The sequence below is a fragment of the Salvelinus alpinus genome, chromosome 17 (genome assembly GCF_045679555.1).
Source record: "Salvelinus alpinus chromosome 17, SLU_Salpinus.1, whole genome shotgun sequence".
NCBI classification, from domain to species: Eukaryota; Metazoa; Chordata; class Actinopteri; order Salmoniformes; family Salmonidae; genus Salvelinus; species Salvelinus alpinus.
In genome coordinates, this window is record NC_092102.1 from 41,602,435 (window position 1) to 41,629,271 (window position 26,837).

Genomic DNA, 26,837 nt, shown 5'->3' on the forward strand with positions numbered 1-26,837 from the left:
TGTAGTCCACCCTCTGTACAGACAGACTATCAACACTGTAGTCCACCCTCTGTACAGACAGACTATCAACACTGTAGTCCACCCTCTGTACAGACAGACTATCAACAATGTAGTCCACCCTCTGTACAGACAGACTATCAACACTGTAGTCCACCCTCTGTACAGACAGACTATCAACAATGTAGTCCACCCTCTGTACAGACAGACTATCAACACTGTAGTCCACCCTCTGTACAGACAGACTATCAGCACTGTTGCCTACACTATGTACAGCCTAGATAAATAGATTATGCACACAATCCTAGTCTGTTATTATGATTATAACGATGAGATAGCAGGCTGAGCAGTGACCAGTAGGTGTCTCTGTGTTAGGTACGTTACAGCTAGATTAAAAAACATGAGCTGGTGCACACCCAGAAAAAAGAGTTTGTGTGGAGGTACTGACTAACGGCGAATAATCTATAAATATCAAAATAAAGAAAGTCGCACACTCCATGTATAAACTCCCAGCAATTTAATGGTAATTTACCAATGTTTCGGCATCACTGTGCCTTCCTCAGGGTAATGTCATGAATACTTGAACCAGGTTATGTAGACAAACAGTGCAATTAGTCCAACCAATGACAATAATCATAATGATTAAGTTAATTAAAATTAATTAGTGAAACTGTTAAAAAATAGTATATGGCATATTAAAAATTACGCTATTGTTATCATATAGGAACATAATGGAATATTGTACATCATATTAGCGTCAACATACAGTATTGTTTCATTCAATTTCAAATAATAATTTCGTATTTCATTTCATATTTGTTACATATAATATTTTGGTTCAACCTTAATGTATAATGAGCATCATCAACAGGGGGAACATATTAGGTGTACGCTAATAAGCTGTAGAAAGAATATACATTTACAAGTCTTGTTCATAAAGGAAAAATGTGTTCATAAGAAGGGCCTGAGATCAAAGTCAATATTCAGACCACAAGGGGTCAATGTATTTAGATAGGATATCCAGTAAGCCTCCCTTTGTAGTAGTAGGATCTCCATGTTACCTCCTCTCCTTGGGAGAGCAACATGCTCAATGCCTGTGTATTTGAGGGAGGAGATGGGATGGTTAGCTTCAACAAGGTGAGCTGCTACTGCATAGTCAATGTTCTGACACCTGATTGAGCTGCAGGGTTCAGCTATGTGTTGTTTTAAATTGTCTTTTCGTTTGTCCTACGTAGGCTTTTCCACATGAACAGGTGATGAGATAGATTACTCCCTTGGTCTTGCATGAGATGTTACCCCTAACAGGGATCTTTCGACCTGTATGTGGGTGTCTGAAGAAGGATGTTTTTATAGTGCTATTGCACTGTGCACATGAGCCACATTTGTAGTTCCCATTTGGGATAGATGTCAAGAGTGTCTGAGTGGGCTCAGGAGGCAGGTCAGATCTCACCAAACTATCTCCAATATTGCGACGATGCTTATAGACCACCAGTGGGGATACCTAGAAGAGATGTGCGATTTTTTTGTCTGAATGCAGAATATGCCAGTGATTTTTCAGAATTGCTTTCATTTGGGGCAGCAGGTAGCCTAGTGGTTAGAGTGTTGGACTAGTAACCGAAAGGTTGCAAGATTGAATTCCTGAGCTGACAAGGTAACAATCTGTTGTTCTGCCCCTGAACAAGGCAGTTAACCCACTGTTCTTCGGCTGTAATTGAAAATAAGAATTTGTTCTTAACTGACTTGCCTAGTTAAATAAAAATGTAAAAAATTAAAAAGAATTTCTCCGAACCCTTGGTGTACTTAGTGCAAAAGACGGTTGCATTGTTTTTCTTCTTTGGTTGAGTTTTTAGTAATTCCTCTCTTGGTTTTATTTTCATCATTGCAGCATCAAGAGTTTTGTACTTGTAGCCTCTCATTTTAAATGTATCTGTCATTTTTTTAGCATTGTTGTCAAAATGTGTCTGGTGGCCACAGATTAGTTTAACCCTGCATAACTGGCTATATGGTAGACCATTCTTGACGGGAAGGGGATGCATACTCTCCGCACATAGCAAGGTATTGCGATCTGTGGGCTTTGTGTATAAATCTGTGTGTAATGCATCCTTCACTTTGATAATCCATACATCCAGGTAGGATTTATGGTTTACAATCTAAAAACATTGACCCCTAGTGGTCTGAATATTGACTTTGATCTCAGGCCCTTCTTATGAACACATTTTCCTTTATGAACAAGTCTTATACATGTATATGCTGGGAGTTTATACATGGAGTGTGCGACTTTCTTTATTTTGATAGTTTACAACTAGAGAAATTCATGTTGGTAGATTTCTTTTTTTCTCCAGATATAAAAAGGTTAACAGGGCTACACACAACTGGGGAACAGGTGAACATACAGGTGACTGGGGAACAGGTGAACGTACAGGTGACTGGGGAACAGGTGAACGTACAGGTGACTGGGGAACAGGTGAACGTACAGGTGACTGGGGAACAGGTGAACGTACAGCTGACTGGAGAACAGGTGAACGTACAGGTGACTGGAGAACAGGTGAACGTACAGGTGACTGGGGAACAGGTGAACGTACAGGTGACTGGGGAACAGGTGAACGTACAGCTGACTGGAGAACAGGTGAACGTACAGGTGACTGGAGAACAGGTGAACGTACAGGTGACTGGAGAACAGGTGAACGTACAGGTGACTGGGGAACAGGTGAACGTACAGGTGACTGGGGAACAGGTGAACGTACAGGTGACTGGGGAACAGGTGAATGTACAGGTGACTGGGGAACAGGTGAACGTACAGGTGACTGGGGAACAGGTGAACGTACAGGTGACTGGGGAACAGAACAGATTCAACTCAAATAGCTCGTCTATCAGGTAGAAAACATTTACTTCAGTCCAGCAGTATTACTGTTAGAATTACACTACAGATTAAATAATTACATAACACATTCCAAAATACCATAAAGCACAAACAGAGGAGGTGACCTTCTCAGGCATTCTATTGCAAAGCATAATATACAGGAGGGGTTGGTGGACTTGGTATGTGAGTTTTATAAGAGGGTTATATGAGGCATACTATCTTACATCAGTAATAGCATGAGATAATTCATGGTCATATATAATCTATTGGTTGTACATTGTGTTGCAGCAGTCTCTTGCAGGTAAGTTAGTTAGAGATTTGTGGTTGTTCAATGCCTGAAAAGAAATGATTTTACAAAACAAATGAAGGCACACATGGTTACTACGATTGTCCATATTGTATTCACTTTATACTCATTGCATGACCCTTGAGACGAGTCATCGTAATTTCAAGGGATTCCTGAAAATATGAGACCAAAAGCCTACGCACGTCAATATTTTATTAATATAGCTAGTTGGGTAGTTTCTTCACTATAAAATCAATAAATTGTACTAATTCCAGAGTATAAGCCTGGAATATCAATGAGTCTAAGCTGATCCCGTCCAACAGGAAGGTTGCCTTGCCCTTTAGACAATTTACTCATTGCCATGTTTGACTGAAGCAGGAACCGACTTGGCTAGAGTTATAAAGGCTAGACTAACAGGGTACTGTCCTGTATACCTGTGCCTCTCCTCTCAATCCTGGCTGGGGGCCACAACACGGGGGACCAGCTTCAGTTTGATGGGCTTCGTTGGGGCGAGGAAGCCGTTGTCAAACAGCTCCAGAGGAACCTGAGGACACATCCAGGAAGTCAATATAAAAATCGACATGAATACAACACCACACAGTCTCTCACTGTAATCAGTTACGGTTTAATTCTGTTTTGAGAACCTAAGCTCACCCAAACAGCTTTATTACAGTCAACAACACAAAGATATGCCATCACAAGCCAACATTCACCACCAACATATTCAAAAACTTGCACGCATACACACAAAGACTCAAGCACACCAATAATCCCATTGAGACGATCAGTAATCTCACCTCTGTCTCCTTGCAGGTGACAAAACTGAAGCTCTGGAGGATCTCTACTATCACCAGCTTAATGGTCTGGAGGGCGAATCTCATGTGGATACAGTTCCTGGGCCCCATCCCAAACGGAAGGAAGGTGTAGGGATCAATGTTCTCTCTGTTCTCCTTACTGAACCTGAGGACAGAGGAGTGTTCAGATCAAAGTAGCATTCAGCACTGTGTCCAACACTGGAGTAGTGTTCAGTAACTCTACAGACTCTATAACTAGAGTAGTGTTCAGCAATGCTACAGAATATTTAACTAGAGTAGTGTTCAGCAATGCTACAGAATATTTAACTAGAGTAGTGTTCAGCAATGCTACAGAATATATAACTAGAGTAGTGTTCAGCAATGCTACAGAATATTTAACTAGAGTAGTGTTCAGCAATGCTACAGAATATTTAACTAGAGTAGTGTTCAGCAATGCTACAGAATATTGTAACTAGAGTAGTGTTCAGCAATGCTACAAAATATATAACTAGAGTAGTGTTCAGCAATGCTACAGAATATTTAACTAGAGTAGTGTTCAGCAATGCTACAGAATATATAACTAGAGTAGTGTTCAGCAATGCTACCGAATATTTAACTAGAGTAGTGGTCAGTAACTCTACAGACTCTATAACTAGAGTAGTGGTTAGTAACTATACAGACTCTATAACTAGAGTAGTGGTCAGTGACTCTACAGACTCTATAACTAGAGTAGTGGTCAGTAACTCTACAGACTCTATAACTAGAGTAGTGGTCATTAACTCTAGAGACTGTATAACTAGAGTAGTGGTCAGTAACTCTACATACTCTATAACTAGAGTAGTGGTCAGTAACTCTACAGCCTCTATAACTAGTAGTGGTCAGTATCTCTACAGCCTCTATAACTAGTAGTGGTCAGTAACTCTACAGATTCTATATCTAGATTAGTGGTCAGTAACTCTACAGCCTCTATAACTAGTAGTGGTCAGTAACTCTACAAATTCTATAACTAGATTAGTGGTCAGTAACTCTACAGACTCTATAACTAGTAGTGGTCAGTAACTATACAGACTATAATTAGTAGTGGTTAGTAGCTCTAGAGACTCTATAACTAGTAGTGGTCAGTAACTCTACAGACTCCATAACTAGAGTAGTGGTCAGTAACTCTACAGACTATATAACTAGTAGTGGTCAGTAGCTCTAGAGACTCTATAACTAGTAGTGGTCAGTTCTCCACAGACTATAACTAGTAGTGGTCAGTAACTCTACAGACTCTATAACTAGTAGTGGTCAGTAACTCTACAGACTCTATAACTAGTAGGGGTCAGTAACACTACAGACTCTATAACTAGAGTAGCGGTCAGTAACTCTACAGGCTCTATAACTAGTAGTGGTCAGTAACTCTAAAGGCTCTATAACTAGTGGTGGTCAGTAACTCTACAGACTCTATAACTAGAGTAGTGGTCAGTAACTCTACAGACTATATAACTAGTAGTGGTCAGTAGCTCGAGAGACTCTATAACTAGTAGTGGTCAGTTCTCCACAGACTATAACTAGTAGTGGTCAGTAACTCTACAGACTCTATAACTAGTAGTGGTCAGTAACTCTACAGACTCTATAACTCGAAGGGGTCAGTAACTCTACAGACTCTATAACTAGAGTAGCGGTCAGTAACTCTACATGCTCTATAACTAGAGTAGTGGTCAGTAACTCTAAAGGCTCTATAACTAGAGTAGTGGTCAGTAACTCTACAGGCTCTATAACTAGAGTAGTGGTCAGTAAGTCTACAGCTTCTATAACTAGAGTAGTGGTCAGTAAGTCTACAGACTCTATAACTAGAGTAGTGGTCAGTAACTCTACAGACTCTATAACTAGAGTAGTGGTCAGTAACTCTACAGGCTCTATAACTAGTGGTGGTCAGTAATTCTACTGACTCTATAACTTTTAGTGGTCAGTAACTCTACAGACTCTATAACTAGTAGTGGTCAGTAACTCTACAGACTCTATAACTAGAGTAGCGGTCAGTAACTCTACATGCTCTATAACTAGAGTAGTGGTCAGTAACTCTAAAGGCTCTATAACTAGAGTAGTGGTCAGTAACTCTACAGGCTCTATAACTAGAGTAGTGGTCAGTAAGTCTACAGCTTCTATAACTAGAGTAGTGGTCAGTAAGTCTACAGACTCTATAACTAGAGTAGTGGTCAGTAACTCTACAGACTCTATAACTAGAGTAGTGGTCAGTAACTCTACAGGCTCTATAACTAGTGGTGGTCAGTAATTCTACTGACTCTATAACTTTTAGTGGTCAGTAACTCTACAGACTCTATAACTAGTAGTGGTCAGTAACTCTACAGACTCTATAACTAGTAGTGGTCAGTAACTCTACAGACTCTATAACTAGAGTAGTGGTCAGTAACTCTGCAGACTCTATAACTAGTAGTGGTCAGTAACTCTACAGACTCTATAACTAGAGTAGTGGTCAGTAACTCTACAGACTCTATAACTAGTAGTGGTCAGTAACTCTACAGACTCTATAACTAGAGTAGTGGTCAGTAACTCTGCAGACTCTATAACTAGAGTAGTGGTCAGTAACTCTGCAGACTCTATAACTAGTAGTGGTCAGTAACTCTCCAGACTCTATAACTAGAGTAGTGGTCAGTAACTCTACAGACTCTATAACTAGTAGTGGTCAGTAACTCTACAGACTCTATAACTAGAGTAGTGGTCAGTAACTCTGCAGACTCTATAACTAGAGTAGTGGTCAGTAACTCTGCAGACTCTATAACTAGTAGTGGTCAGTAACTCTGCAGACTCTATAACTAGTAGTGGTCAGTAACTCTACAGACTCTATAACTAGAGTAGTGGTCAGTAACTCTACAGACTCTATAACTAGTAGTGGTCAGTAACTCTACAGACTCTATAACTAGAGTAGTGGTCAGTAACTCTGCAGACTCTATAACTAGTAGTGGTCAGTAACTATACAGACTCTATAACTAATGGTGGTCAGTAACCCTACAGACTTTATAACTCGAGTAGTGGTCAGTAACTCTGCAGACTCTATAACTAGAGTATTGGTCAGTAACTCTGCAGACTCTATAACTAGAGTAGTGGTCAGTAACTCTGCAGACTCTATAACTAGTAGTGGTCAGTAACTCTACAGACTTTATAACTAGAGTAGTGGTTAGTAACTCTACAGACTCTATAACTATTAGTGGTCAGTAACTCTACAGACTTTATAACTCGAGTAGTGGTCAGTAACTCTACAGACTCTATAACTAGTAGTGGTCAGTAACTCTACAGGCTCTATAACTAATGGTGGTCAGTAACTCTACAGACTTTATAACTCGAGTAGTGGTCAGTAACTCTGCAGACTCTATAACTAATGGTGGTCAGTAACTCTACAGACTCTATAACTAGTATTGGTCAGTAACTCTGCAGACTCTATAACTAGAGTAGTGGTCAGTAACTCTGCAGACTCTATAACTAGTAGTGGTCAGTAACTCTACAGACTTTATAACTAGAGTAGTGGTTAGTAACTCTACAGACTCTATAACTATTAGTGGTCAGTAACTCTACAGACTTTATAACTCGAGTAGTGGTCAGTAACTCTACAGACTCTATAACTAGTAGTGGTCAGTAACTCTACAGGCTCTATAACTAATGGTGGTCAGTAACTCTACAGACTTTATAACTCGAGTAGTGGTCAGTAACTCTACAGACTCTATAACTAGATTAGTGGTCAGTAACTCTACAGACTCTATAAATAGTAGTGGTCAGTAATTCTACTGACTCTATAAATAGTAGTGGTCAGTTACTCATCAGACATTAACTAGAAGTGGTCAGTAACTCTACAGGCTCTATAACTAATGGTGGTCAGTAACTCTACAGACTTTATAACTCGAGTAGTGGTCAGTAACTCTACAGACTCTATAAATAGTAGTGGTCAGTAACTATACAGACTCTATAACTAGAGTAGTGGTCAGTACCTCTACAGACTCTATAAATAGTAGTGGTCAGTAACTATACAGACTCTATAACTAATAGTGGTCAGTAACTCTACATACTCTATAACTAGAGTAGTGGTCAGTACCTCTACAGACTCTATAAATAGTAGTGGTCAGTAACTATACAGACTCTATAACTAATAGTGGTCAGTAACTCTACATACTCTATAACTAATAGTGGTCAGTAACTCTACAGACTCTATAACTAGTAGTGGTCAGTAACTCTACAGACTCTATAACTAGTAGTGGTCAGCAACTCTACAGATTCTATATCTAGATTAGTGGTCAGTAACTCTACAGCCTCTATAACTAGTAGTGGTCAGTATCTTTACCCCAGCCCTGGTGTGTATTCACCAGGAACCATTTTTCTCCCAGCCCTGGTGTGTATTCACCAGGAACCATCTTTACCCCAGCCCTGGTGTGTATTCACCAGGAACCACCTTTACCCCAGCCCTGGTGTGTATTCACAAGAAAAAGAAACCACCTTTACCCCAGCCCCGGTGTGTATTCACCTGGAACCACCTTTACCCCAGCCCTGGTGTGTATTCACCAGGAACCATCTTTACCCCAGCCCTGGTGTGTATTCACCAGGAACCATCTTTACCCCAGCCCTGGGGTGTATTCACCAGGAACCATCTTTACCCCAGCCCTGGTGTGTATTCACCAGGAACCATCTTTACCCCAGCCCTGGTGTGTATTCACCAGGAACCATCTTTACCCCAGCCCTGGTGTGTATTCACCAGGAACCATCTATACCCCAGCCCTGGGGTGTATTCACCAGGAACCCTCTTTACCCCAGCCCTGGTGTGTATTCACCAGGAACAATTTTTATCCCAGCCCTGGTGTGTATTCACCAGGAACCATCTTTACCCCAGCCCTGGTGTGTATTCACCAGGAACCATCTTTACCCCAGCCCTGTTGTGTATTCACCAGGAACCCTCTTTACCCCAGCCCTGGTGTGTATTCACCAGGAACCATCTTTACCCCAGCCCTGGTGTGTATTCACCAGGAACCATCTTTACCCCAGCCCTGGTGTGTATTCACCAGGAACCCTCTTTACCCCAGCCCTGGTGTGTATTCACCAGGAACCATTTTTATCCCAGCCCTGGTGTGTATTCACCAGGAACCATCTTTACCCCAGCCCTGGTGTGTATTCACCAGGAACCATCTTTACCCCAGCCCTGGGGTGTATTCACCAGGAACCCTCTTTACCCCAGCCCTCGTGTGTATTCACCAGGAACCATCTTTATCCCAGCCCTGGTGTGTATTCACCAGGAACCATCTTCACCCCAGCCCTGGTGTGTATTCACCAGGAACCCTCATTATTCCAGCCCTGGTGTGTATTCACCAGGAACCATTTTTATCCCAGCCCTGGTGTGTATTCACCAGGAACCATCTTTACCCCAGCCCTGGTGTGTATTCACCAGGAACCATCTTTACCCCAGCCCTGGGGTGTATTCACCAGGAACCCTCTTTACCCCAGCCCTGGTGTGTATTCACCAGGAACCATCTTTACCCCAGCCCTGGTGTGTATTCACCAGGAACCATCTTTACCCCAGCCCTGGTGTGTATTCACCAGGAACAAATCTTTACCCCAGCCCTGTTGTGTATTCACCAGGAACCATCTTTACCCCAGCCCTGGTGTGTATTCACCAGGAACCATCTTTACCCCAGCCCTGGTGTGTATTCACCAGGAACAAATCTTTACCCCAGCCCTGTTGTGTATTCACCAGGAACCATCTTTACCCCAGCCCTGGGGTGTATTCACTAGGAACCACACGGAAGAAAATGAGCTGAAACGGAGAGGAACCCACCTAATTTTTTCCAATAAGAAACAAGTTTTTGTGCAAAAAGTGTCACTTTACAAAATGTTTTGCTATGGTTTGATACATGTGCACTTAAAGCGCAACTGAAGGCAATAAACAACTTCTCTGATAGCATCGATAATAAGTCAGAAACATTTATTCTAGTGTCAAAAGGACTACAAAGTGTAGGCTAAAAAGGATAATTTTGTTCATAATGTCCCCCATTGTGTTGTATGACCTTTTATTGTCCCCAGCACAAGGTGCACCTGTGTAACGATCATGCTGTTTAATCAGCTTCTTGATATGCCACACCTGTCATGCCAAAGAATAAATGCTCACTAACAGGGATGTAAACAAATTTGTGCACAACATTTGAGAGAAATAACCTTTTTGTGCATTACATGTTGCGTTTATATTTCTGTTCAGTGTATATTGGGGGTCGGCTTTTCTCTGTCCTCTATGTCTAAATTTGTAATGGTAAAGGTTCACATTTTTTAATTTACGTATTTAATACATTTTGAGTCTTGAGGATGCGCTCTGAGCATGTGGGCTGAGCAGACATTTAACAAAACAGAAAACAGAAAACATCATAAAGCAAAGTGCTTCTTTGTACTTTGAGGCACTATGCCCTTTTAGGGCATTTAAGCTCCAACTCGTCTCCTAATGTACCAAAAGCCTGTGGATTTATGTCCTTGTACATACATTGGAGAAAGACTGCCCCGTAAGTGTTGTGGTCAGTTGCATTACCTTGTAAATTAAATTAAAATATAGTGGCTGGTGGGGGTCTAATTGGGAGAGTGGATCAACCAAGAGACTGAAATGAGATGAGTGGAGGCCTCACACACTTCAGAAAGGTGTCTGATGCCCTCCCACTCACCCCGTCCCAATCCCTCGGATAGAGCACCTCTCCACTCTCACCAATAACCGCCAGCGAATCTTAGCTATAAACAAACAAGGAATAATTATGTCCAGAACTCTTATTCATTTTACAGCAGGTTAAGTCACAAAAATAAATACAATTACATTTGTTAGTTTTCACTCTGTCAAAACCTAATGGATGACCAGTAAAAGCACAAACCAAGTTTATTCACCCACCGGGTCAAACAACTGCAAAGATAGATACAGTGGGGCAAAAAATTATTTAGTCAGCCACCAAGTTCTCCCACTTAAAAAGATGAGAGAGGCCTGTAATTTTCATCATAGGTACACTTCAACTATGACAGACAAAATAAGAACAAAAAATCCAGAAAATCACATTGTAGGATTTTTTATTAATTAATTTGAAAATGATGGTGGAAAATAAGTATAACATGCCTCCAGCTGTTTGCTTAGAAATTCTAGGTACAATTAGGAGGCCTGCATCTTGTGACCGTAGCGTACGTGTAGGTATGTACGGCAGGACCAAATCGTAAAGATAGGTAGGAGCAAGCCCATGTAATGCTTTGTAGGTTAGCAGTAAAACCTTGAAATCAGCCCTAGCCTTAACAGGAAACCAGTGTAGGGAGGCTAGCACTGGAGTAATATGATCAAATTCTTTGGGTTCTAGTTAGGATTCTAGCAGCCGTATTTAGCACTAACTGAAGTATATTTAGTGCTTTATCCGGGTAGCCGGAAAGTAGAGCATTGCAGTAGTCTAACCTAGAAGTAACAAAAGCATGGATACATTTTTCTGCATCATTTTTGGACAGAAAGCCAACACATTGTAGTATAGTTAAAGCCTTTATTTTCACTCTACCAAACCAAACACATCTCTCTCCACCTCCCTGTTTTATTTTCTTGTAGCTTGATTAGGGCTTCATCACACTTGTGAATTCCATCCTTTGCATTTCCTTCTATACCCACAGCACTGCCAGGAAGCAAAGCTTCAATTTGATCCCCTTTTCCTCCAGTGATTGTCTGATCGGAGTATTTTCCTTTCGTCTCTCTCTCAGCTTAGCAGACAGGTCCTGGACGAATCGAATGGACCGGCTGTGGATTTTGATCTCCTTTCCCCCGTTTGCCCTCAATTTTAATTTTGGTCTGATAGTTCCACAGTTTGAAGATTACCACGCGTGGGTATTTAGCCTTCTTCTGTTTCACGACGATCCTATGGCATCGTTCCAGATCTTTTGGTGATATATCCACGTCAAGTTCCTCTGATATTTTCTTCCTTGTCCAATTCATCTTCTAAAGTTTGCGACTTTGGATCCAAAAAGCAAATTTTGTTATCTTGTTTGTTCATGCGCACGCCTTGTTTGTGCGTGTCTGACACGATAACCTCTACTTTCTTTTGACGGGTAATCTACTGTTGTAATAACAGATTGTAGCAGTTCAATTGTTTTGGTGTGGATTGAGAGCATCTGTTTTCCTGGATAGCTTTTAACAGTTCATTGCTCTCGTTCGCGTCTCCAAGTTGCTCCTTGTCTTTTCCTCTGGGAGAAGCCATGGCTTGTTGGATGTGTCGCCGCACCACTTTACCAACTCGCTCAAACTCTTAGCTGCTTGGGGATATGTTGATTTATCGATTTTAGAGACTTAAATTTTAATAATTTTAAACTTTGCTGTCTGGTTTCTACATATAACCACAGTTTTGTCGGAACAGAACAGAGCTGTTCAATCCCCATGCACCCTATCGGCACACCAGTGGAGGCTGCTGCGGGGAGGACAGCTCATAATAATGTCTGGAACAGAGCTAATGGAATCAAACACATTACCACGAGCCCATCTTCCCCAATTAAGGTGCCACCAACCTCCTGTGCAGTACACACAGCTCATGTCATCCAATGAGACAAACCAAAGATAGTTAAAGGTCAATAGCCCCTAAAAAACAACTTATCTTTTTGAAAACAGCCTGTGGCATCAATTTGAGTTATTTATCCTAGTGTAAAAATTGACCTCAACGTGTACAATTAAAAAAAAAATTGATCATAAAGTCAGTCTCATCCAAAATTGAGTTTTGTAAGAGAGTTGGTCACGACAAGATTATCAATATGTCTAAGCTGATCCCTTCCAACATCTTGCTCATTGCCATGCCAACCATGTTTGACAGAGGAGTTGGCTGAAGCAGAAATCAACTGCGCTAGACTAACAGGTTATGATACTGTAGGCATGTGCCTAAACCCTCTCCTCTCTTCCTCGCCGTCCTGGTTTTCACCCTTGCCTGTCGTGACTCTGAGCCCGCCTGCCTGACCACTCTGCCTGCCCATAACCCTGAGCCTGCCTGCCGTCCTGTACCTTTGCCCCACCTCTGGATTATTGACCTCTGCCTGCCCTTGACCTGTCTTTTGCCTGCCCCTGTTGGATTATTAAACTATTGTTGATTCGATGTTGTCTGCATCTGGGTCTTACCTTCAAACCTGATAGTATGACTCCCTGGGCAAACCCCCACTTCAGCCCCCCAACCAAAAAAACCCACCATCCTGCACTAACTGTAATTTTAGAGGTGTGCTATTTGATAGATTCCCCACTCCCCCTAGCTCGGGCTTCCAATGGGAAGAACTGAGGTCAACCTACCCCCGCACCCCTCCCCATCTCGTACTTCTGAGTGGGAGATCTTCCCAGGCAGTAGCTTTCCTAGCTCACAAACTAGAATCAGGGCCCCCACTCCGACAAGGTTAATTGACCCACAGTCCCACACGGTGACATGATATCATTGATGTGATGTGCAAATGAGCGATAGAAAACCACATTCTTTTGTGCGGGCGCCCGTGCCGCCCTCGGCAAGATTCAGCACTGTGCGGCTGCCCATGTCGCCTATACCTAAATCCGCCAGTGAGCCAGGGGCACACTCCACTGTTGAGTGAGTTCGTCAGAGGTGGTAGGGATGACCAGGGATGTTCTCTTGATAAGTGCGTGAATTGGACCATTTTCCTGTTCTGCTAAGCATTCAAAATGTAATGAGTACTGTTGGCTGTCAGGGAAAATGCATGAAGTGAAAAGTACATTCTTTGCATTAGGAATGTAGTGAAGTAAAAGTAAAAGTTGTCAAAAATATAAATAGTAAAGTACAGATACCTATAAAAACTACTTACAGTGGGGAGAACAAGTATTTGATACACTGCCGATTTTGCAGGTTTCCCTACTTACAAAGCATGTAGAGGTCTGTAATTTTTATCATAGGTACACTTCAACTGTGAGAGACGGAATCTAAAACAAAAATCCAGAAAATCACATTGTATGATTTTTAAGTAATTAATTTGCATTATATTGCATGACATAAGTATTTGATCACCTACCAACCAGTAAGAATTACGGCTCTCACAGACCTGTTAGTTTTTCTTTAAGAAGCCCTCCTGTTCTCCACTCATTACCTGTATTAACTGCACCTGTTTGAACTCGTTACCTGTATAAAAGACACCTGTCCACACACTCAATCAAACAGACTCCAACCTCTCCACAATGGCCAAGACCAGAGAGCTGTGTAAGGACATCAGGGATAGAATTGTAGACCTGCACAAGGCTGGGATGGGCTACAGGACAATAGGCAAGCAGCTTGGTGAGAAGGCAACAACTGTTGGCGCAATTATTAGAAAATGGAAGAAGTTCAAGATGACGGTCAATCACCCTCGGTCTGGGGCTCCATGCAAGATCTCACCTCGTGGGGCATCAATGATCATGAGGAAGGTGAGGGATCAGCCCAGAACTACACGGCAGGACCTGGTCAATGACCTGAAGAGAGCTGGGACCACAGTCTCAAAGAAAACCATTAGTAACACACTACGCCGTCATGGATTAAAATCCTGCAGCGCACGCAAGGTCTCCTGCCCAAGCCAGCTCATGTCCAGGCCCGTCTGAAGTTTGCCAATGACCATCTGGATGATTCAGAGGAGGAATGGGAGAAGGTCATGTGGTCTGATGAGACAAAAATAGAGCTTTTTGGTCTAAACTCCACTCGCCGTGTTTGGAAGAAGAAGAAGGAGGAGTACAACCCCAAGAACACCATCCCAACCGTGAAGCATGGAGGTGGAAACATCATTCTTTGGGGATGCTTTTCTGCAAAGGGGACAGGACGACTGCACCGTATTGAGGGGAGGATGGATGGGGCCATGTATCGCGAGATCTTGGCCAACAACCTCCTTCCCTCAGTAAGAGCATTGAAGATGGGTCGTGGCTGGGTCTTCCAGCATGACAACGACCCGAAACACACAGCCAGGGCAACTAAGGAGTGGCTCCGTAAGAAGCATCTCAAGGTCCTGGAGTGGCCTAGCCAGTCTCCAGACCTGAACCCAATAGAACATCTTTGGAGGGAGCTGAAAGTCCGTATTGCCCAGTGACATCCCCGAAACCTGAAGGATCTGGAGAAGGTCTGTATGGAGGAGTGGGCCAAAATCCCTGCTGCAGTGTGTGCAAACCTGGTCAAGAACTACAGGAAACGTATGATCTCTGTAATTGCAAACAAAGGATTCTGTACCAAATATTAAGTTCTGCTTTTCTGATGTATCAAATACTTATGTCATGCAATAAAATGCAAATTAATTACTTAAAAATCATACAATGTGATTTTCTGGATTTTTGTTTTAGATTCCGTCTCTCACAGTTGAAGTGTACCTATGATAAAAATTACAGACCTCTACATGCTTTGTAAGTAGGAAAACCTGCAAAATCGGCAGTGTATCAAATACTTGTTCTCCCCACTGTAAGTAGTACTTAAAATATTTTTACTTAAATACTTTACAACAGGAGGTCAGGAAGTGCAGCTCAGTTTCCACCTCATTTTGTAGGCAGTGTGCACATAGCCTGTCTTCTCTTCAGAGCCAGGTCTGCCTACGGTGGCCTCTCTCAATAGCAAGGCTATGCTCACTGAGTCTATACATAATCAAAGCTTTCCTTCGTTTCAGGTCAGTCACAGTGGTCAGGTATTCTGCCACTGTGTACTCTCTGTTTAGGGTCAAATAGCATTTTAGTTTGCTCAGTTTTAATTGTTAATTCTTTCCAATGTGTCAAGCAATCTTTTTTGTTTTCTCATAATTTGGTTGGATCTAATTGTGTTGAACAGACCCCCAGGACCAGCATGCTTAGGGGACTCTTCTCCAGGTTAGTCTTTCTGTAGGTGATGGCTTTGTTATGGAAGGTTTTGGAATCACTTCCTTTTAGGTGGTTGCAGAATTTAACGCCTCTTTTCTGGAATTTGATCATTAGAGGTCTAATTCTGCTCTGTATGCATTATCTGGTGTTTTACGTTGTACACAGAGGATATTTTTGCTGAATTCGGCATGCAGAGTGTCAGTTTGGTGTTTGTCCAATTTTGTGAATTCTTGGTTGTTGAGCGGACACCAGAGTTTGTAACCATAAAGGGAAATGGGTTCTATAACTGATTCAAGTATTTTTGGGGCCAGATCCTAATTGGTATGTCGAATTTTATTTTCCTTTTGATGGCGTAGAAGGCTCTTCTTGACTTGTCTCACAGATTGTTCACAGCTTTGTGGAAGTTCCCTGTGCCTCTGATGTTTAGGCCAAGGTATGTAAATTTTTTTGTGTGAAATCTGAGACTTCCGACTTCAGTGCATTGAAGACAACTGTGAAAAAAACTAGCTCCGACTGGGAAAAATCGTTTTGAATGGCATAGCCTCGGGAAGTAGGGGTAATGGGGGTGCTGCAGCACCCACTGATAAATGTAAATAATTCTGCCAAAATTAGGCTATAAAAACATGTATTACTCCTGTCTGATCAGACATCAATACAATTATTCAAAATATTACAACAGATAACATAATTTAGCTACAGAGGATCAATAGCTTCTAAAATAATTATACATTTTATCACAAGCACATATTGTACAGTTGGGAAGGCTGCAATTTGGGCTGCAAGCACGCCCAGTGGTGTAAAAATACTTTAAAATACTACTTCAAATCAAATTTTATTTGTCACATACGCCGAATACAAGACTTTACCATGAAATGCTTACTTACCAGCCCATAACCAACAATGCAGAATTTTTTTAAAGTATGTAAGAAAATACATGCAAAAAATGCACATAAAAAACTAATAAACTAAAGTAAGAAAAAAAGTAACACAATAAAATAACAATAACAAGGCTATGTACAGGGGGACCGGTACAGAGTCAATGTGCGGGGGTACAGGTTAGTCGAGGTAAATTGAGGTAATATGGGCAAGTAGGTAGGGGTAAATTCAATTCAATTTTATTTTATATAGCCCTTCGTACATCAGCTAATATCTCGAAGTGCTGTACAGACACCCAGCCTAAAACCCCAAACAGCTAGTAATGCAGGTGTAGAAGCACGGTGGCTAGGAAAAACTCCCTAGAAAGGCCAAAACCTAGGAAGAAACCTAGAGAGGAACCAGGCTATGAGGGGTGGCCAGTCCTCTTCTGGCTGTGCCGGGTGGAGATTATAACAGAACTATGCCAAGATGTTCAAAAATGTTCATAAGTGACAAGCATGGTCAAATAATAATCATGAATAATTTTCAGTTGGCTTTTCATAGCCGATCATCAAGAGTTGAAAAACAACAGGTCTGGGACAGGTGGCGGTTCCATAACCGCAGGCAGAACAGCTGAAACTGGAATAGCAGCAAGGCCAGGCGGACTGGGGACAGCAAGGAGTCACCACGGACGGCAGTCCCGACGCATGGTCCTAGGGCCCAGGTCCTCCGAGAGAAAGAAAGAGAGAAGGAGAAAATTAGAGAGAGCCAAGATTTTCAAAATGTTCATAAATGACAAGCATGGTCAAATAATAATCAGGAATAAATCTCAGTTGGCTTTTCATAGCCGATCATTAAGAGTTGAAAACAGCAGGTCTGGGACAGGTAGGGGTTCCATAACCGCAGGCAGAACAGTTGAAACTGGAATAGCAGCAAGGCCAGGCGGACTGGGGACGGCAAGGAGTCACCACGGCCGGTAGTCCCGACGTATGGTCCTAGGGCTCAGGTCCTCCGAGAGAAAGAAAGAGAGAAGGAGAAAATTAGAGAGCGCCAAGATTTTCAAAATGTTCATAAATGACAAGCATGGTCAAATAATAATCAGGAATAAATCTCAGTTGGCTTTTCATAGCCGATCATTAAGAGTTGAAAACAGCAGGTCTGGGACAGGTAGGGGTTCCGTAACCGCAGGCAGAACAGTTGAAACTGGAATAGCAGCAAGGCCAGGCGGACTGGGGACAGCAAGGTGTCATCATGCCCGGTAGTCCTGACATATGGTCCTAGGGCTCAGGTTCTCAGAGAGAAAGAGAGAACGAAAGAATTAGAGAGAGCATACTTAAATTCACACAGGACACTGGATAAGACAGGAGAAGTACTCCAGGTAACCAACTGACCCTAGCCCCCCGACACATAAACTACTGCAGCATAAATACTGGAGGCTGAGACAGGAGCGGTCAGGAGACACTGTGGCCCCATCCGAAGAAACCCCCGGACAGGGCCAAACAGGAAGGATATAACCCCACCCACTTTGCCAAAGCACAGCCCCCGCACCACTAGAGGGAAATCCTCAACCACCAACATTACAATCCGGAGACAAGGCCGAGTATAACCCACAAAGGTCTCCACCACAGCACAAACCAAGGGGGGGCGCCAACCCAGACAGGAAGATCACGTCAGTAACTCAACCCACTCAAGTGACGCACCCCTCCTAGGGACGGCATGAAAGAGCACCAGCAAGCCAGTGACTCAGCCCCTGTAACAGGGTTAGAGGCAGAGAATCCCAGTGGAGAGAGGGGAACCGGCCTGGCAGAGACAGCAAGGGCGGTTCGTTGCTCCAGAGCCTTTCCGTTCACCTTCACACTCCTGGGCCAGACTACACTCAACCATATGACCTACTGAAGAGATAAGTCTTCAGTAAAGACTTAAAGGTTGAGACCGAGTCTGCGTCTCTCACATGGGTAGGCAGACTGTTCCATAAAAATGGAGATCTATAGGAGAAAGCCCTGCCTCCCGCTGTTTGCTTAGAAATTCTAGGGACAATTAGGAGGCCTGCGTCTTGTGACCGTAGCGTACGTATTGGTATGTACGGCAGGACCAACTCGGAAAGATAGGTAGGAGCAAGCCCATGTAACGCTTTATAGGTTAACAGTAAAACCTTGAAATCAGCCCTTGCCTTAACAGGAAGCCAGTGTAGGGAAGCTAGCACTGGAGTAATATGATCAAATTTCTTGGTTCTAGTCAGGATTCTAGCAGCCGTATTTAGCACTAACTGAAGTTTATTTAGTGCTTTATCCGGGTAGCCGGAAAGTAGAGCATTGCAGTAGTCTAACCTAGAAGTAACAAATGCATGGATTAATTTTTCTGCATCATTTTTGGACAGAAAATTTCTGATTTTTGCAATGTTACGTAGATGGAAAAAAGCTGTCCTTGAAACAGTCTTGATGTGTTCGTCAAAAGAGAGATCAGGGTCAAGAGTAACGCCGAGGTCCTTCACAGTTTTATTTGAGACGACTTTACAACCATCAAGATGAATTGTCAGATTTAACAGAAGATCTCTTTGTTTCTTGGGACCTAGAACAAGCATCTCTGTTTTGTCCGAGTTTAAAAGTAGAAAGTTGTCGGCCATCCACTTCCTTATGTCTGAAACACAGGCTTCTAGCGAGGGCAATTTTGGGGCTTCACCATGTTTCATTGAAATGTACAGCTGTGTGTCATCCGCATAGCAGTGAAAGTTAACATTATGTTTTCGAATAACATCCCCAAGAGGTAAAATATATAGTGAAAACAATAGTGGTCCTAAAACGGAACCTTGAGGAACACCGAAATGTACAGTTGATTTGTCAGAGGACAGACCATTCACAGAGACAAACTGATATCTTTCCGACAGGTAAGATCTAAACCAGGCCAGAACTTGTCCGTGTAGACCAATTTGGGTTTCCAGTCTCTCCAAAAGAATATGGTGATCGATGGTGTCAAAGGCAGCACTAAGGTCTAGTAGCACGAGGACAGATGCAGAGCCTCGGTCTGACGCCATTAAAAGGTCATTTACCACCTTCACAAGTGCAGTCTCAGTGCTATGATGGGGTCTAAAACCAGACTGAAGCATTTCGTATACATTGTTAGTCTTCAGAAAGGCAGTGAGTTGCTGCGCAACAGCTTTTTCTAAATTTTTTGAGAGGAATGGAAGATTCGATATAGGCCGATAGTTTTTTATATTTTCCGGGTCAAGGTTTGGCTTTTTCAAGAGAGGCTTTATCACTGCCACTTTTAGTGAGTCTGGTACACATCCGGTGGATAGAGAGCTGTTTATTATGTTCAACATAGGAGGGCCAAGCACAGGAAGCAGCTCCTTCAGCAGTTTAGTAGGAATAGGATCCAGTATGCAGCTTGAAGGTTTAGAGGCCATGATTATTTTCATCATTGTGTCAAGAGATATAGTACTAAAACACTTAAGTGTCTCTCCCGATCCCAGGCCCTCGCAGAGCTGTGCGGATCCAGGACAGCTAAGCCCTGGAGGAATACGCAGATTCAAAGAGGAGTCCGTAATTTGCTTTCTAATGGTCATGATCTTTTCCTCAAAGAAGTTCATGAATTTATTACTGCTGAAGTGAAAGCCATCCTCTCTTGGGGAATGCTGCTTTTTAGTTAGTTTCGCAACAGTATCAAAAAGAAATTTTGGATTGTTCTTATTTTCCTCGATTAAGTTGGAAAAGTAGGATGATCGAGCAGCAGTGAGGGCTCTTCGGTACTGCACGGTACTGTCTTTCCAAGCTAGTCGGAAGACTTCCAGTTTGGTGTGGCGCCATTTCCGTTCCAATTTCCTGGAAGCTTGCTTCAAAGCTCGGGTATTTTCTGTATACCAGGGAGCTAGTTTCTTATGACAAATGTTTTTCGTTTTTAGGGGTGCAACTGCATCTAGGGTATTGCGCAAGGTTAAATTGAGTTCCTCAGTTAGGTGGTTAACTGATTTTTGTCCTCTGATGTCCTTGGGTAGGCAGAAGGAGTCTGGAAGGGCATCAAGGAATTTTTGTGTTGTCTGAGAATTTATAGCACGACTTTTGATGCTCCTTGGTTGGGGTCTGAGCAGATTATTTGTTGCGATTGCAAACGTAATAAAATGGTGGTCCGATAGTCCAGGATTATGTGGAAAAACATTAAGATCTACAACATTTATTCCATGGGACAAAACTAGGTCCAGAGTATGACTGTGGCAGTGAGTAGGTCCAGAGACATGTTGGACAAAACCCACTGAGTCGATGATGGCTCCGAAAGACTTTTGGAGTGGGTCTGTGGACTTCTCCATGTGAATATTAAAATCACCAAAAATTAGAATATGATCTGCTATGACTACAAGGTCTGATAGGAATTCAGGAAACTCAGAGAGGAACGCTGTATATGGCCCAGGAGGCCTGTAAACAGTAGCTATAAAAAGTGATTGAGTAGGCTGCATAGATTTCATGACTAGAAGCTCAAAAGACGAAAACGCCATTTTTTTTTTTGTAAATTGAAATTTGCTATCGTAAATGTTAGCAACACCTCCGCCTTTGCGGGATGCACGGGGGATATGGTCACTAGTGTAACCAGGAGGTGAGGCCTCATTTAACACAGTAAATTCATCAGGCTTAAGCCATGTTTCAGTCAGGCCAATCACATCAAGATTATGATCAGTGATTAGTTCATTGACTATGACTGCCTTTGAAGTGAGGGATCTAACATTAAGTAACCCTATTTTGAGATGTGAGGTATCACGATCTCTTTCAATAATGGCAGGAATGGAGGAGGTCTTTATCCTAATAAGATTGCTAAGGCGAACACCGCCATGTTTAGTTTTGCCCAACCTAGGTCGAGGCACAGACACAGTCTCAATGGGTATGGCTGAGCTGACTACACTGACTGTGCTATTGGCAGACTCCACTAAGCTGGCAGGTTGGCTAACAGCCTGCTGCCTGGCCTGCACCCTATTTCATTGTGGGGCTAGAGGAGTTAGAGCCCTATCTATGTTGGTAGATAAGATGAGAGCACCCCTCCAGCTAGGATGGAGTCCGTCACTCCTCAGCAGGTCAGGCTTGGTCCTGTTTGTGGGTGAGTCCCAGAAAGAGGGCCAATTATCTACAAATTCTATCTTTTGGGAGGGGCAGAAAACAGTTTTCAACCAGCGATTGAGTGCTGAGACTCTGCTGTAGAGCTCGTCACTCCCCCTAACTGGGAGGGGGCCAGAGACAATTACTCGATGCCGACACATCTTTCTAGCTGATTTACACGCTGAAGCTATGTTGCACTTGGTGACCTCTGACTGTTTCATCCTAACATCGTTGGTGCCGACGTGGATAACAATATCTCTATACTCTCTACACTCGCCAGATTTAGCTTTAGCCAGCACCATCTTTAGATTAGCCTTAACGTCGGTAGCCCTGCCCCCTGGTAAACAGTGTATGATCGCTGGGTGATTCGCTTTAAGTCTAATACTGCGGGTAATGGAGTCGCCAATGACTAGGGTTTTCAATTTGTCAGAGCTAATGGTGGGAGCCTTCGGCGTCTCAGACCCCGTAACGGGAGGAGTAGAGACAAGAGAAAACTCAGACTCAGACTCCGACTCGCTACATAATGGGGAGAACCGGTTGAAAGTTTCTGTCGGCTGAATGAGCGACACCGGTTGAGCATTCCAACAGCATTTCCCTCCAGAAGCCATGAGAAAGTTGTCCGGCTGCGGGGACTGTGCGGGGGGATTTATACTAACGTTACTATCTGTACTTACTGGTGGCACAGACGCTGTTTCTTCCTTTCCTACACTGAAATTACCCTTGCCTAACGATTGCGTCTGAAGCTGGGCTTGTAGCACAGCTATTCTCGCCGTAAGGCGATCGTTCTCCTGTATATTATGAGTACAGCGACTGCAATTAAAAGACATCATGTTAATGTTAGTACTTAGCTTCGGCTGTTGAAGGTGTTGACGAACCATGTCCAGATAAAGCGTCCGGAGTGAAAAAGTTGAATGAGGGAAGAAAGTTGCGATGGAAAAACTAAAAATATAAACGGTAATTAAAAACAAAACAAAAAAAACGTAAAGTTGTCAGCTAGCAAAGTAAAGTAAAGTTGGCAGCAAAACGCAAAAAAATGTATGACAAAGCACAAATAGTGTAAGACAGTGCACAACCAAGTGTAAAAAAAAAAAAAAAAAAAAGTGTTCATCCACACAGTAGTATGGGACAGGTCCAGAAAACTATTTTAAAATACATTGGACATTGCTGTCTAGCATTTTGTATTTAAATTATTTATTTTTTTAGAAATTTGCATAGATAATAAACAGCAAGTAGCTGCAATGTAAAAAAAGGCGATTAATGCAAATAGTCCGGGTAGCCATTAAATTAATCATTTAGCAATGACTTGAAGCTGTTAATGAGATTTTTAGACCTAGACTTGGCGCTCCCGTACCGCTGGCCGTGCGGTAGCAGAGAGAACAGTCTATGACTAGGGTGGCTGGAGTCTTTGACCATTTTTAAGGCCTTCCTCTGACACCGCCTGGTATAGAGGTCCTGGATGGTATAGAGGTCCTGAATGGCATCTGCGTGGCAGATGTGTTGTTGCCTACCCTTTTCACCTAGGGGCGGCCCGGGAGTCCAGGATCCAGTTGCAGAGGGAGGTGTTAAGTCCCAGGTTCCTTAGTTGAGTGATGACCTTTGACAGAACTATGGTGTTGAATGCTGAGCTGTAGTCAACAAACTGCATTTTCACGTAGGTGTTCCTTTTGTCCAGGTGGGAAAGGGCAGTGTGGAGTGCAATGGAGAATGCATCATCTGTGGATCTGTTGGGGCGGTATGCTAATCGTAATGGGTCTAGGGTTTCTGGGATGATGGTGTTGATGTGAGCCATGACCAGCCTTTGAAAGCACTTCATGGCTACAGATGTAAGTGCTACGGGGTAGCCATTTAAGGAGGTTACTTTGGCATTCTTGGGCACAAGGACTATGGCGGTCTGATTGAAACATGTAGGTATTAAAGACTCTGTAATGGTTTTCTTCCTGGGATGAAGCAACACACATAAGAACTATGGTCAGGACGTGACAGTACCCCCCTCCTGAGGTGCGGACTCCGAACGCACCCCTAAACCTCAAGGGGAGGGTCTGGTTGGGCATCTGTCCGGGGTGGCGGCTCCGGCGCAGGACGAGGACACCACTCCACCATTGTCTTTGTCCCCCTCCTTAGCATCATTTGAATGGCGACCCTCGCCCCCGACCTTGACCTAGGAATCCTCACCAAGGTCCCCACATAATTGATGAGACAGCTCAGGACAGAGAGGTAGCTCAGGACAGAGAGGTAGCTCAGGACAGAGAGGTAGCTCAGGACAGAGAGGTAGCTCAAGACAGAGGGGTAGCTCAGGACAGAGGGGTAGCTCAGGACAGAGGGGCAACTCCGGACTGAAGGGCAGCTCCGGACAGAGAGTCAGCTCTGGACTGAAGGGCAGCTCCGGACTAATGGCAGCTCCGGACTGAGGGGCAGCTCCGGACTGAGGGGCAGCTCCGGACTGAGGGGCAGCTCCGGGCTGAGGGGCAGCTCCGGGCTGAGGGGCAGCTCCGGGCTGGAGGGCAGCTCATGACTGGAGGGCAGCTCATGACTGGAGGGCAGCTCATGACTGGAGGGCAGCTCATGACTGGAGGGCAGCTCATGACTGGAGGGCAGGTCATGACTGGAGGGCAGCTCATGACTGGAGGGCAGCTCATGACTGGAGGGCAGCTCATGACTGGAGGGCAGCTCATGACTGGCGGGCAGCTCATGACTGGCGGGCAGCTCATGACTGGCGGGCAGCTCATGACTGGAAGGCAGCTCATGACTGGAAGGCAGCTCATGACTGGTGGGCAGCTCCTGACTGGCTGGCGGCTCTGGCAGCTCCTGACTAGCTGGCGGATCTGGCAGCTCCTGACTGGCTGGCGGCTCTGGCAGCTCCTGACTGGCTGGCGGCTCTGGCGGCTCCTGACTGGCTGGCAGCTCTGGCGGCTCCTGACTGACGGATGGCTCTAACGGCTCGGGACAGACGGGCGGCTCTGATGGCTCGGGACAGACGGGCGGCTCTGACGGCTCGGGACAGACGGGCGGCTCTGACGGCTCGGGACAGACGGGCAGCTCTGACGGCGCTGGGCAGGCAGGCAGTGCAGACGGCGCTGGGCAGGCAGGCAGTGCAGACGGCGCTGGGCAGGCAGGCAGTGCAGACGGCGCTGGGCAGGCAGGCAGTGCAGACGGCGCTGGGCAGGCAGGCAGTGCAGGCAGCGTTGGACAGACCTCTGACCTGCTGAGGCGCACAGTAGGCCTGGTGCGTGGTACCGGCACTGGAGGTACTGGGTTGGAGACACGCACCTTAAGGCTAGTGCGGGGAGCAGGAACAGGGCACACTGAATTCTCAAAGCGCACTATAGGCCTGGTGCGTGGTACCGGCACCGCGAGTGCGGGGAGAAGGAACAGTGCGTACAGGGCTCTGGAGACGCACAGGAGGCTTGGTGCGTGGTGCCGGAACTGGAGGCACTGGGCTGGAGACACACACCACAGGGAGAGTGCGTGGAGGAGGAACAGGGCTCTGGAGATGCACTGGAAGCCTGGTGCATGGTGTAGGCACTGGTGGTACTGGACTGGGGCGGGAAGGTGGCGCCGGATATACCGGACCGTGTAGGCGTACTGGCTCCCTTGAGCACCGAGCCTGCCCAACCTTACCTGGTTGAATACTCCCCGTAGCCCGCCCAGTGCGGGGAGGTGGAATAACGCATGGTGTCCCCGGTGTTGGTGAACCGGGGACACCATGCGTAAGGCTGGTGCCATGTACACTGGCCCGAGGAGACGTACTGGAGGCCAGATACGTTGAGCCGGCTTCATGGCACCTGGCTCAATGCTCACTCTAGCCCGGCCGATACGTGGAGCTGGAATGTACCGCACCGGGCTATACACACGTACAGGAGACACCGTGCGCTCTTCCGCATAACACGGTGTCTGCCCGTACTCCCGCTCTCCACGGTAAGCATGGGAAGTGGGCGCAGGTCTCCTACCTGACTTCGCCACACTACCCTTTAGGCCCCCCCCCCAATACATTTTTGGTGTTTCTTCTCGGGCTTCCTTGCTAGCCGCGTACCTTCATAACGCCGGTTCCCTTTCGCAGCTGCCTCCGCTCTCCTAGCTGCCTCCACCTGTTCCCATGGAAGGCGATCCCTTCCAGCCAGGATCTCCTCCCATGTGTAACAACCTTTTCCGTTCAACACATCCTCCCAAGTCCATTCCTCCTGGTCCCGCTGCTGCTGCTGCCGCCGCTGCTGCCCGTAGCTACGCTGCATGGTCCGAGTTTGGTGGGTGGTTCTGTAATGGTTTTCTTCCTGGGATGAAGGAGAGGACCAACACGCAGCGCGGCTAGTGTTCAACATGATTTAATAAAGAAGATGTGAACACTACAAACAACAAAACAATAAATGTGAAAACCGAAAGCAGTCCTATCTGGTGCAGAACACAAAGACAGAAGACAACCACCCACAATCCCCAACACAAAACAAGCCACCTATATATGATTCTCAATCAGGGACAACGATTGACAGCTGCCTCTGATTGAGAACCATATTAGGCTGAACACAGAAACAGACAAACTAGACACACAACATAGAATGCCCACCCAGCTCACGTCCTGACCAACACTAAAACAAGCAACACACATAAGAACTATGGTCAGGACGTGACAGACTCTGTCAGTGGGAGGTGGAAAATGTCAGTGAAAACACTTGCCAGTTGGTCAGCGCATTCTCTGAGTATGCGTCCTGGTAATCCGTCTGGCCCTGCGCCCTTATGAAGGTTGACCTGTTTAAAGGTTTTACTCACATCGGCTACGGAGAGCGTGATCACACAGTCGTACAGAACAGCTGGTTCTCTCATGCATGGTTCAGTGTTGCTTGCCTCGAAGAAGGCATTTAGCTAGTTTGGTAGACTCGTGTCACTGGGCAGCTCACGGCTGGGTTTCCTTTTGTAATCCGTAATAGTTTGCAAGCCCTGCCACATCTGACGAGCATAAGAGTCGGTGTAGTAGGATTCAGTCTTAGTCCTGTACTGATGCTTTGCCTGTTTGATGGTTCATCAGAGGGCATAGTGGGATTTCGCATTAGCGTCTGGATTAGTGTCCCGCTCTTTGAAAGCGGCAGCTCTACCCTTTAGCTCAACGCGGATGTTGCCTTTAATCCATGGCTTCTGGTTGGGGTATGTACATACGGTCACTGTAGGG

The 26,837-nt window shown here is 44.6% G+C and overlaps 1 protein-coding gene across 1 annotated transcript; it reads right to left on the reverse strand.

Moving 5' to 3' along the window:
• Window positions 1-497: 497 nt before the first annotated feature.
• On the reverse strand, window positions 498-23,324 carry LOC139541876 (cytochrome P450 3A19-like). Its single transcript, XM_071346762.1, has 4 exons — window positions 23,197-23,324; window positions 3,941-4,103; window positions 3,578-3,687; window positions 498-3,192 (listed from the first exon to the last, which is right to left on the reverse strand). The coding sequence occupies exons 1-3, from the start codon at window positions 23,322-23,324 to the stop codon at window positions 3,592-3,594; spliced, it is 387 nt and encodes a 128-aa protein (XP_071202863.1). The 3' UTR covers window positions 498-3,192; window positions 3,578-3,591.
• Window positions 23,325-26,837: the final 3,513 nt, after the last annotated feature.

Bases quoted from the DNA above. Each gene is read 5' to 3' on its own strand.
- LOC139541876 (XM_071346762.1), bottom strand. From the start codon at position 23,324: ATGCAGTTTGTTGACTACAGCTCAGCATTCAACACCATAGTTCTGTCA. The intron at 4,104-23,196 runs GTGAAAAGGGTA...CTCTGTCCTCAG, and splicing joins GACTCCCGGGCCGCCCCTAG to GTTCAGTAAGGAGAACAGAG. The intron at 3,688-3,940 runs GTGAGATTACTG...ATGTGTCCTCAG, and splicing joins TCACCTGCAAGGAGACAGAG to GTTCCTCTGGAGCTGTTTGA.